Here is a 12,962-nt window from a genome sequence, read left to right on the forward strand (position 1 = left end):
CCACGTGGTTCTGACCAGGTCTAGAGGGGACTCCCTTATTTCACTCCCAGACTCCTTTCAAAAGTTGTTCCAATGTTTCTCTGAAATCTCTCTCCTTATTTGGATTTAATTTGGGAGGTTTTCTCACTCCGGGGACAGTCTTAGAGGCTGTGTGCTGATGAGCTGGTCTCTCCCTCTATAATGCCACACGATCATTTCCCAAATTGCGACAGCCTGAACCCTTCAGAGCTTGTGTTGCCCCAGTGGGGAGCTCGGGTTTTGCTTTGGTTTGGTTTGTCAAGTCATCAAGAAGAAGGAAAGAAAGATTAAACAGCAAGTACCTGGGTTATATATGGCAAAGAACAAGAACGTTCCATCTAAAATATCCCTTTTCTATAGACTTTTTAATGTCTACAGTTCTACAGTGGCAGGCATGAGACAGAAATTGCCCTGAATAGAGATGTTTCCCCACTTTTTAAGAAAATACCCAATTACAAGACATTTTTACTGACAGTAAACACAGAACAAAGGGAAGATATTTAAGCATTTAATGTACCTTTTTTCATCAAGGTAGGTGAGAGATTGTGTGTACAACTACTGTTTAATATGGTTTACTTGAAGCCACAGGGACACAGGTAAGAAACATTTTCATGAGAAGGAAGGAGTATGTGCACATCATACACCAAGTTTGTGTTCAACCAAACGATGAGGATTTCCCATTACTTCACTCTGTGCCGGGTTGTTCAGAATATCCTCAAAACCGGAATATTTCTCTGAGGCAGAAAATTCATCTTATCTTGACTTAACAACAACAATATTAACCGATATGTCCAAAGGATGAACAGGGAAATGTTTGCTCTTCTATTTATAACATCTCAGCTTTCAAATGCTTCAGCAGCTGAAACATCAGAATCTGGAATCTTCAGCTGAGATCCAAAGGCCTCTTCCTCTTCCTCCTCAGTCTGTTTTTTTATTTAAAAAGAAGAAGGGGGGAAGGAGAGTGGTCAAGGACAATGGGAGTTGTAGTCATGCAAGCCCTGTAGGAAGGCCCCAAAGGTCCCAAACCCGCCTTTCTCAGAAATTCACTGAGAGCATGAACACGTACGCTCAACTCGTAGGGTGTTCTCCCCTCCCCAGGCAAAATTCCCCTTCCTCTTACCAGCTCTCCTTGGGGGAGGCTTGGGCAGCATCCACAGCGGTGCCGATGGGAAATCCTGCAAGAAAGAAGGGATCATTGAAGCAGGGGAGAACGGGGCGCTAGGTACTGCTTCTTGGGCTCAGATCCTGTTTTCTGCTTTCCCAGTGGCATCTGGGTGGCCCCTGGGAGAAGAGGAGGCTGGACCAGGTGAGCCCTTGGCCTGATCCTGCATGCCCTTCTGGTGTGTTCCCTAAGCCCCCCCCTCCTCCCCCCTGTCCCCGTACCTCACAGGCGAGAGGCCGTTGTCTGGGCTCCAGTCCCTCCCGGAATGCGGCGGCTCCCCGGCTGAATTTTCCCCTCGCTGCAAAGGAAAAACGGAGACATCAGCCGGCGCCTGGCTCCCGGCCACGCTAGTCCCAGTCTGGGGCAGGAGGGTGGGGGACAAGGGAAGGGCATGTCCTCCTACCTGATCTTATTAATGCCCCCAACTTGGCCTCCGTACGGGCATCTTCCAGCCGGCCTAGCACAGAAGTAGCAGTCAAAGTTTCCTCCCTCTCTGAAATAACTTCAGATGATGTTTTAATGGGAGGAAACTTTGGCTGCTGCTTCTGCGCCAAGCCGGGCCGGGAAGGAGCCATGCCCGTACGGAGAATGGGCAGTGGGGCAGCACTGCGAGGGATCGCAGCCGGGAGCCGCCGGGATGTTTTCTGCTTCTTCATCCCGGGAGCAAGATCTGGAGCCTCATCCCTGGAGGCATGGCCCTGTGGAGGAAGAAGGACATCATATGAGGAATGGGGGCACATTCAGCTATCTTAGCCACACCAAAGATTGAAAGGCTTCTCTCTCCTGGCAATCCTGTAGTGGAAGCCAAGGACAACCAGATGCCCCACAAGAGCATCTTGGATGAGGGGGCTTTCAATGAGGGTAAGAAAATTGCATGGTGCAGAGGGTTATGCAAGATAACCCAGTTGGAGGGAGGAATGCTTCTGAAAAGCACTTCCTGGAAGCCTCAGGTGGGGAGAGTGTTCCTAGGACTCCCGAAACATGTTTCACAAGGCCCCTTCGTTCCCTCTGCCCTAGTACCTGATGTTCGCCACGTCTCTCCAGGGATTCCGCCAGAACGAAGTATACTATGGGGAAAGGCTCCCTCACTGCAAATAAAACAGAAACATGGCACATAAGGGTGGGGTGGGGGGGACACGGGAAGGATGCATTCCTATAATATGGGGCACTCAATTGGCATTTCCACTTACCTGAAGTGGGAGCCTTTCCCCCCTTGTTCTGGCCGGCCTCTCGCCTAAGGAAGAAAGAAGCTCAGTTAGTCTGATAGGTTGGAGGAGTTCCAGATAAATATATAGATAAGAACATCTATCTCTTTTCTTCTAAGGGCCATAATGGTAACTGAGAAATTAGGGGGAAAGATGGGCTAAGAAGGCAAGGAGGGCCACTTCTCCCCCAGATCCAGTTCCAGACACAATGTCTGCCTTAGTCTGAAGGAAGGAAGGACCTTGGGGGGGTGGATGGAGAATTATAGGATTCATCTCCACAGAAGCATTCCCAACCAGATCCAGATTACCCAACGGACAGAGCAGGCACCGGCCTATGGGCCAGGAAACAACGGATCAGAATCAATACTGTTCGTTTTGCGTATTAAAATTGGATATTGCCGGTTGCTAAAATAAAAAATATATCAGATCGTTTGTGAGGAGCCCAGTGATATTTTGACTGTCTAGGGGCCTCCACAGGTTTTAATCTGGATCTGTGCCCAACCAAGGGCCAACTTTGGGCTCTCAAATGTCAACGGTGCCCTGTACACAGAGCCATAGCTGGGTGATCTTGCGCCCCTGGCAGAACTGTCCAGATTGCACCCCCTAGCCACTGACAAATTTGCTCTTCTTGCTGCCTCTCCTCCAACCCTCCACCCATTCAGTTCACCCTCCATTTAAAACCTTTTCCTATGAGGCAATAATTGATATTTTTATTTATAGACATTTTTATGGACATGATTTTAGCCGATTTTGTGTGCGTGCCCCTCACCTGCGCCCCTGGCGGGGGCCCACCTCACCACCCCCTAACTACAGCGCTGCCTGTACGACCCTACAATTTGGCACCCCTCCCCCTTGTTTGTCTGCAATGCTTGGGCCCCCTCTGCCATGTGGTATGCAGGCAGGATGATTGGGAAAACTTCCCCTGCCACACAAGGTCCCAGCATACCTGCGCACTGTGAGGTTCCCCCTGGCACCGCTGGGCTGCTGCTCGGCCGCCGGAGCAGAGCCTCCCAAACCACGGCCCTGCGAAGGAAGAAGGACATTCTACTCTCTAGGGGACAGGGGTCCTGTGGGCTGCCCCTAATAATTCTCTTCTGGAGAACATCAGCCTCAATATTTCTCCGCCCACCCACCTGTCTCCCTTCCCAGCTCCCTCCCTTCCTCACTCTGCTGCCTCCCCCCAGCCCCACTTCTCCTTCTCCTGCGTGGCACAGAGCGGCCCGGCAGCAACCAGTGGAGGCATGGCGCTCCTGCGGTGGACACATAGGGCCCCCGGGGGGAAGTCCCCAAATTTCTGTGGGGACACCCTGAGCGCTGGCCAGCTGATCCAGGGAAGGAGGGAAGCAGATCAAGCACCCCTGCCATGGTGCCCAAGCCCACGTCACCACTGGCTGCCATCTCTCAATGCTCCTGCCGGGGAACAGAATAGCCCGTCCCCTTACTCAGAAGCAGGAGGGTGAGAGGCTGGGGGGAGACAGGCCTACTCCCACCTCACCCCAGCCCCATTTCACACAGGTTGGTCCCATAACCTCCCGGCACATGTGGAGAATGAATTCCCCATGGAATAAACATACCACAACTTCAAGACAATCTTTGGGCATCTGTGCCCGGCGGCACAGCAGCCTCTTAGGTCCTGGGAGACAGAAAGGAAAATACAAACAGAGGAAGAGGTTACAGACGGGATATGCCAGGGAATCCCAAAGTCTAAACTCAGAGACCCTGGCTTATGTCTCTACCAGGCTCTCTGATGGGCCACCACCCCTTTGGGCATGTTTCTGTCTCTCTCCGAGGTGAGGCCCTGGCTTGGAAAGAAATCTGAGCCTGCACTTTCCCCCTGACTTCCAATCTGCCCTTCAATACTCCAAATCTACCATTCATTAATCTCTAGGGTTTAGGGGTGTCCCCCGCGAATGCATAATAATTTTTGCCTACATAGATTTTACAGCTACTGTTCCTATGAATTATTATTATTATTATTATTATTATCATTATTATTATTCCTTTATGTAATAATATGGGCCTCGGAGCTCCTCTTACCTTTGCAGACACTATCCATGATGAGTCTCTCACCGTCATCTGACAGGCATCCCTCTTGCAGGGCAATATAAGGCTTGCTTGCAAAGTGGCACTTTGTGACATCAGCTGGCAAACAGGGGCCAGGCTGCTGGGTTGTCAGGCAGATGAATTAAGAAAAATAAAATCAGGGGTTCAAAATGTGCTGGGATGAGGCCACCATGGGTCAGGCAAGAGGGTGCTGTTGGCATGTGTGGTTATTCCTCCCCTGGTTCTGCATATTGCTCCCCTGCACATTCCTTTAGCTGCCTGATAGAATCATAGCATGGTAGAGTTGGAAGGGATCCCAAGGGTCATCTAGTCCATCCCACGCAATGCCAGGATCCTGCCCACTGCCAGCCCTAGCTGGGCTCCAAACTCTGACCATCTTCTTACCAGCCAGATGCACTGACCCCTTGCAATTCTGCATGGGGGGGTGGAGAAAGGGGAGAGAAAAAGGTTTTGCTCTCTGTCCCTCAGGACATGGATATGAGAGCCACGCCATGCAGCCCGGCCAATATCTCAAGAGCCATCACAGGGAGGAGGGAGGAAGATTGCTTTCTTCTGCTCCAAAGGCCCGCAGGACCTGAAGCCATGCATTTATGTTACAAGAAAGGAAATTCCAACACTTGGAGGTTTTTAAGCAGAGGTTGGATGACTATCTGCCATGAATGCTTTAGCTGTGATTCCTGCATTGCAGGGGGTTGGACTAGATGACCCTCGGGAACCCTCCCAACTCTACAATTCTATAATCCTATTATTTAAAGTGCATCCAATAAGCATTTAAAGCACATGACGTCCCCCAAATGATCCTGGGCATTGTAGCTTCCCTCTCACAGACCTACAATTCCCAGAAGCCCTGACAAACTACAACTCCCAGAATTCTTTGGGGAAATACACCTGCTTTTTAGAACATGGAGAAGGACCTGCAGTTCACTTCCCCCAAATTCCTAGGAAGCAGGAGCGGGAAGCTTATGTGCTTCGAATAGGATGATTTGACAGAGCAGGATGTATAAAATATTGCTCCAAAAGTTGGGTGCCTCCCCTCTCTCTGCCGAGTGGTGGCAAAAGCCCAATGGGTTCCAGGCTCTCACCTTTGGAGAACTGAGACATGGCGGACGGAAAGAGTATAGCAGGGTCCTTTCAAAAGGGACGTGACCCCCACAGGAGGGCAGCCTTCGCAAGGTGGATTCCAGACTTTCCTCCTCCTCTTCCTCCTTCTTCTCAGCACCCCTGCTCAAAGCATCTCTTTTCCTGCCACCTAAGCACCCACTTATCCCAGCCCCCTTCCAGATTCCCCCATCTCTGTTCATCTTCTCTTGCATTTCCAGTTAGTCTCTCCGGGGCCTTGAATTCTTTCTTAACTGCCCTTGCATCTTGTATTTCTCCCTTCAAAACCCAAATAATCCCAAATCCTACCATTTATCAATTTCCAGGGTTTAGTGGGTATTCCCCCCAAAATCTATATTTTAAAAAATGTGTAATTGGGTAATTGAAGTGATGATATTAGAATTCCCAATGGAATGTCAGGCAGGGAGGGAGGGGGAAAGAGAGAGAGTGGAATTCTGGTGGAGACAGAAGATTGATGGAGGCTTGGAAGGGAAGTTTGAATGTTGGTGGGAGAGGCTGTTGAGAGTCGGTTGAGAGCGGTGGGTTCTAGAAGGGGGCACCTGAAGCTGGGCAGGTCTGCTATTCAGCTTAGGATCAATAGTCCAGTCGCCATCGCCCGGGGCATGTGGCCGTTCCATGACAAGAGAAGAGGGGCTCTGCCAGCTGCCCAGGAACAGAATTCCCTCGGTTTAGGAGGGCCACGGAGCTAAGGCTTGGCTTCTACTGCTAAGGCCCAGTTGCCTCACACCACCCTCTCCAAACACCTGGAAAACAGCTTTACAGACCTGGGCTATACCTGATCATCGTCTTCCCAAACAACTTAATAATGTAATGGTGATGGTCAAGGAAAAAGGTTTAAAGACTCTCTCAATGCAAATCTAAAAGAAATGTAGTATAAAAAAATGGGACAAGCTGGCTTTCGAGTGCTCCAATTGGAGAACAGCCTTTACTGATGGTGTCATGGACTTTGAAGACAGTCGAAATTAGGACAGAAGAGAGAAATGAGCTAAGAGGAAGGCACGTTTGGGAAATCCTCACCATGAACGACTCCCACCAGGAAACTGTGGAAGGACGTGTGGACCCAGAATTGGCCTCCACCGTCCATTATGGACTCACTATTAAGATCGTGTTCACGAAAGATAATCTTACTTGGCTACGTGTTCTCACCAAAGAAGAAGATGATAGAAAGTGGGGGAGGGGGTTTACGGCCTTTTAATGGACAGGGGCTTAATGGAAAATCCTCAGGGGAAGAGGCCTTGCATGTCCATGCTCCCCCAACGTCCAGTTGATACAACACTTCCACCGTCGTGCTCCCCAAAAGGTGGCACCCACCTGGTAGGTTGAGGTGCACCTTGGGGAGGGGGATAGTGTCATGGGGCAGGAATCCGCTTCACCTGCTGAACAGCAGCCTGAAGGGGGAGAAGGGGGAGTGACTTCACCTGCAGCTTCAAGGACTCCAAGGAGAAAGGACTGATGAGAACCAGCCTTCTGAAGCAGAGCTCCCAGAAGCAGGCACAGAAGGTAGAGAAGGAAAGAAAACTGCTGGTTACTTTTACTTTTTAACAATCTTTTTTCATGATATATTGTTTAATCGTTGGCATATAGAAAGCAACCAATTTCTTTATTGAGCTTTAACCTGTGCCAGAGATGCCCTTCTCCTCCAGTCAGGAACTGGCACATTCAGACAGCATGCGTGGCATCCCAGAAGACATGCAAGGCACTGAGCAGAATGGTTTCCTCCAGCGACTTGGAAGGACTTTACAATTCAGAAAGGCCAGACTGGAACGCAACGGAAGATAGAGTCTCACTCTCTGTCCATCAGCTTGGGTGCTGGTGATGGAGAGCATTCTCTTGAAGCGTAGCCCTGTGGAGGAAGAAGGACTTGGTATCCTCCTGGCAGACGTTCCTGTTCTTTTTATGGGAGGCTTTGGCAGCAGCCACAGCGGTGCAGACAGGAGATCCTGGAAGAAAGAAGATATCTTTGAAGGAGGAGAGAACTCAGTGCTGCTTTGAGGGACAAGTGAATGGGCTGTCACAGGCCACGAGAGGCACCAAAAGAGCATCTCCGACTGCATGGCTTTAAAAGAGAATGAGGTGACTTAATGGAGGAGAGGGTTGGTCAAAGGCTACTAGTCCTGATGGAAATGCTTCAGAATAGCCATTACAGGAAGTCCAAGGTGGGCATATGGCTCTTGGGCTCGAATCCTGCTTGCAGCATTCTCACAGGCAACTGGGAGGACCCTGGGTAAAGAGGAGGCTGGACCAGATGGGCCAATGGCCTGATCATGCAGGCCCTTCTTGCGTGTTTCCTAAGGACCCCCTCCTCCCCCCGTCCCATTACCTCTGAGGCGAGAAGCCCTTGTCTGGGCTCCAGTCCCTCCCAGGATGCGGCGGCTCCCAGGCTGAGTCGTTCCCTCGCTGCAAAGGAAACGGAGACATCAGCAGGCGCCTGGCTCCCAGCCACGCTAGCCCCAGTCTGGGGCAGGAGGGTGGGGGACCTGGGAAGGGAGCATTTCCTCCTACCTGATCTTATAAGTATCCCCAACCTGGCCGCCCCCTCCGTATGAGCAATTTGGCTCCTTCCCAGCTGGCATAGCTCAGAAGCAGCAGCCAAAGTTTCCCTCACTGTAATAACTTGAGATTTTCTTTGAATTTGGGGAAACTTTGGCTGCTGCTGCTTTGCCAGACACGGCCGGAGAGGAGCCATGCCCGTATGGAGAAGGGGCAGTGGGGAAGAGTCGCGAGGGAATACAGTCGGGAACAGAAGGACATCATATGAGAATGGGGGCACATTCAGCTGTCGTAGTCACACCAAATATTGAAAGGCTTCTCTCTCCACTTTCACCAGCCTGGAGAATCCTGGCAATCCTGTAGTGGAAGCCAAGGACAATCAGATGCCCCACAAGAGCATCTTGGATGAGGGGGCTTTCAAAGAGGGTGAGACAATTGCATGGTGCAGAGGGTTATGCAAGGCAACCCAGTTGGAGGGAGGAATGCTTCTGAAAAGCACTTCCTGGAAGCCACAGGTGGGGAGAGTGTTCCTGGGAATCCCAAAACATGTTTCACAAGGATCCCTTCATTCCCTCTGCGCTCGTACGTGATGGTCACCACGTCTCTCCAGGGATTTCGCCAGAACAAAATACACATTGGGGAAAGGCTCCCTCATGGCGCATGAGGGTAGCGCTCTCAGCCATGTTTGCCTCAGTCTGGGGTGGGGGACCTGGGAAGGGGCGTTTCCTCCTACCTGATCCTACATGCTTCTCCCACTTGGCCTCCTCCGTACGGACGTCTCGGCTCCATCCCAACCGGCCTAGCACAGAAGCAGCAGCCAAAGTCTCCTCCCTCTCTCAAATCAGTTGAGATGATGTATTCATTGGAGGAAACTATGGCTGCTGCTTCTGCGCCAAAGATGGCCGAGATGTGGTGTTGGCATGGGAGAGAATCACGTCCCTTGTCCTGCCCAGGTGGACCACAGACACATGTCCCATAAAACCATAGGAATATCTAAATCCAGCTTCCTCATTCAGTTCACAAGATCACTGGGACAAACTTCCCCTGCCACAGAAGGTCACAGCATACCTCCACATTTTGGTTGGTTTTGTGGCACCGCTGGGCTGCTGCTCGGCCGGAGCCTTGATTGTGTCTCCCAAACTACGGCCCTGAGAAGGAAGAAGGACATTGTACTCTCTAGGGGATGGGGGTCCTGTGGGCCATCCCCAATAATTTTCTACTGGGGCACATCACCTTCAATATTTTCTCCCCCCCCCATCTGCCTTCCCAGCTCCCTCCCTTCCTCCCTCTGCTGCTTCCCCCCAGCCACATCCCTCCTTCTCCTGCGTGGCACACAGCAACCCAGAAGGAGAGCAGGGGAAAGTGGGTCAACGGAGGCAGGGCCCTCCTGCGGTGGGGACATAGGGGCCCTGGGGGGCCAGCCCCCAAACTACAGCAGGGACAGCTTGAGTGCTGGCAAGGGTGCCTGGCCAGGTGACCCAGGGAAGGAGGGAGACAGAAGAAGCACACCTGCCATGCTGCCTATGCCCACGTCTCCACTGGCTGCCAATGATTGCTGCTCCTGCCTGGGCACATGACGGCCTGACCCCTGGCTTGGAAGGAGAGGGGCGAGGAGTTAGAGCAAGCCAGGCCTGCTCCCCCACCCTCCCCCACCCTCACCCCAGCCCCGTTTCACTCAGGTTGGTGCCACAATCTCCCGGCACATGTGGTGAGTGGATTCCCTATGGAATTAACATACCACAACTTCCAAGGAAGGTTTTTCAATGGCCCTGCGCCACAGGAGCCACTGTGGCCTTCCTCTCTGAGGAGCTGGGAGACAGAAAGGAAGTCAAAAACAGAGGAAGTAACCATCCAGTTATTCACAACAGAAAATATCACCTGGAGACACAGCTGAGGATCTGCCAAGCTATCAATAGCTCAAGGCAAACCAGGGAGCCAAGCCACATGCATCAATGACGGGTGACGCTAATAATAATAATGATGGTGATGGTGATGTTATTTCCATGCCACTCCTCTCCTCTGGGCCTTGGAGCTCCTCTTACCTTCACAGTTCCTTCTCATTGCCGCTGATGGACAAGTATCTCACCATCATCTGACAGGCATCCACGTCTCTCCAGGGATTTCGCCAGAACAAAGTAGACATTGGGGAAAGGCTCCCTCACTGCAAAGAAAACAGAAACATGAGCAGGTGCCTGGCTCACAGCCATGCTAGTCCCAGTCTAGCCCAATAATTTTCTTCTGGGCAAGGGGTTGGGGTGAGATGGGCCTGCTCCAAGCCCCCAGCCCTATTTGGCACATGTGGGGAATGGATTCCCCATGGAATTAACATTTCCAGCGCCGTTTCCTCTGTTCTTTGGCTCAACAGCAAAATATATTATTATTATTCCTTCATGTATATGCCGCTCATCTCCCCTTGGTCTCGGAGCTCCTCTTACCGTCGCAGTTACCAACCATGATTTGTGATGGGTTAACACAAAACTCTCACCATCACCTGACAGGCATCCCTCTTGCAGGGCAATATAAGGCTTGCTTGCAAAGCGGCACTTTGTGTCATTAGCTGGCAAACAGGGGCCAGGCTGCTGGGTTGTCAGGCAGATGAATTAAGAAAAATAAATATGGGGGGGGGGCAAAGTGTGCTGGGATGAGGCAACCGTGGGCCAGGCCAGAGGGGGCTGTTGGGGTGTGTGGTTGTGCCTCCCCTTGTTCGACATCTTGCTCCCCTGCCCTGTCCTTTCGCTGCTTGATAGAATCATAGTACAGTATGGTAGAGTTGGAAGGGAACCCCTACAAAACGGGCTTTCTTCCCTAAAAAATCTCAACAACCTGAACCCCCAAATATGGGGTAGATCACTACCTGTTTTTCACTCTGTGAGTAGATTGCAGTCTCTTGGGAGTTGCCCACCCATGTCCTATGGGTTTCCAGGTTCTGACCTTTGGAAAACTCAATCATATCCGTTACAGAAAGAAAGCAGCTGAACAGCAGTCCTTTCAGGCTTTGAGAGCGAGTTCGAATGTTGGGCGGGGGGCAGATGAGAGTTTGTTGAGAGTGGTGGGTTCTAGAGGGGGGCAAGGGGCGGCTTCTGATTGGCTGCAGGAGCTTCCATCACTCAATCAGACGCCATGTCGGACGTTCGGCTTCCAAAGAACGTTCGCAAGCCGGAACACTCTTAATTATTTTATTTGTTGAATTCATATTGCACTCTTTCTCCCAAAGGAGGCCAGATTGACATGGGATGTGGGTCTATTCTTGGCCATTTCCCGTAGATATGACACAGCTGAGGCGCAACTGGGAACATTGTGTGAATAAAAACCACTGACTTAAAAGTTCCAATACTTACCTGCTTCTTTAGATATGTGTCAGCAATGCGGACCATAGTAGCTAGCTTTCTTATTCTGTTGGATTGCTGCTAGATTCTAGCCTCCTCATATATAAATGTGGCAAAGACACTTAATGAACAAATACTGTTGCTTCCATCATGCCTACTTGGACCCATCAACCCTTACATCCATCCCCTATTTTGCATGCTTAAATAATTCAATAAATAAACTCAATCAACAACAACTTTGGGGCTGTGAAAAATTCACTCGGTGTGTTTTGTTCCCTTTTTGTTGGTTATTCCCATTGCAGAAGAAGAAGAGGGTAGGGCTCTTTGTCTCCCTCCCAATTCCTCCCCCCACAAAAGCAGCCTTCCACATTCCTTTCACTTGGCTGAATCAGGCCCCACAGGTTTAATCAGATGTGCATCCAAGGGCCAATTCTGACTATCTGTACTATCTGCACCCCATTTACCGTACGGCCCTCTAAGGAGGCCTTTCCCATCCACTGTCCTGTTTTCCAAAGAGCGTTGTTGGTAGCGATGGATTTGGCTATCCATGCCAATGAGCCTTTGATAGTATGTCCACCGCGTAGGAGTCCCAACGAAAGCATAGCAGAAGGGGTGCTGCTGCCGCTATGGAGTTGTGGTAGGGCTAAGCCTCTTAACTCTTCCTTTAGCACCATAGGATTGTAGAGCTCGGAGGGACCACAAGGATTATCCACCCCCTGCAATGCAGGAATCTTGCAACCAAAGTGGGGCTCGAACCCATGACCCTGAGATTAAGAGTCAGGCTCTACAGACTGAGCCATGATTGGTGGTCAGCATTTAATCTCGGCCCCTCTGGCAGTGAGGAACATAGCACCCCTTTGCCACATTTAGGGGTGTTTTGGGAAGAAGCCAGAGGTCACCACTGTATAGTCTCCCATATTACATATTTAAGGTTGCATGTTATCTTATGAACACAGTTATAAATCCGAGCTTCCCAATTTTAAACACAATATATGCAGAAGGAGGTCTTGGGGCTTAGTGCCATATGAAAAGATTTTAACCTTTAGATATTGGAAGTAATAGCTTGTGTAGATATAATGTTGTTGTTGTTGTTTAGTCGTTTAGTCGTGTCCGACTCTTCGTGACCCCATGGACCATAGCACGCCAGGCATTCCTGTCTTGCACTGCCTCCCGTAGTTTGGTCAAACTCATGTTCGTAGCTTCGAGAACACTGTCCAACTATCTTGTCCTCTGTCGTCCCCTTCTCCTAGTGCCCTCAATCTTTCCCAACATCAGGGTCTTTTCCAAGGATTCTTCTCTTCTCATGAGGTGGCCAAAGTATTGGAGACTCAGCTTCACGATCTGTCCTTCCAGGGAGCACTCAGGGCTGATTTCCTTAAGAATTGATAGGTTTGATCTTCTAGCAGTCCATGGGACTCTCAAGAGTCTCCTCCAGCACCATAATTCAAAAGCATCAATTCTTCGGCGATCAGACTTCTTTATGGTCCAGCTCTCACTTCCATACATCACTACTGGGAAAACCATAGCTTTAACTATACGGACCTTTGTCGGCAAGGTGATGTCTCTGCTTTTTAAGAT

The 12,962-nt window shown here is 50.5% G+C and overlaps 1 protein-coding gene across 1 annotated transcript; it reads right to left on the bottom strand.

Moving 5' to 3' along the window:
• Nucleotides 1-530: 530 nt before the first annotated feature.
• LOC148683762 (uncharacterized) lies at nucleotides 531-10,119 on the bottom strand. The gene is made up of 9 exons (XM_088655801.1): nucleotides 10,101-10,119; nucleotides 9,797-9,867; nucleotides 9,127-9,206; nucleotides 2,367-2,414; nucleotides 2,201-2,264; nucleotides 1,584-1,878; nucleotides 1,402-1,478; nucleotides 1,139-1,193; nucleotides 531-941 (listed from the first exon to the last, which is right to left on the bottom strand). Exons 1-9 carry the CDS (start codon nucleotides 10,117-10,119, stop codon nucleotides 937-939), a joined length of 714 nt encoding a protein of 237 aa, XP_088511927.1. The 3' UTR covers nucleotides 531-936.
• Nucleotides 10,120-12,962: the final 2,843 nt, after the last annotated feature.

Source organism: Zootoca vivipara, chromosome 12 (assembly GCF_965207765.1).
Source record: "Zootoca vivipara chromosome 12, rZooViv2.hap1.1, whole genome shotgun sequence".
NCBI classification, from domain to species: Eukaryota; Metazoa; Chordata; class Lepidosauria; order Squamata; family Lacertidae; genus Zootoca; species Zootoca vivipara.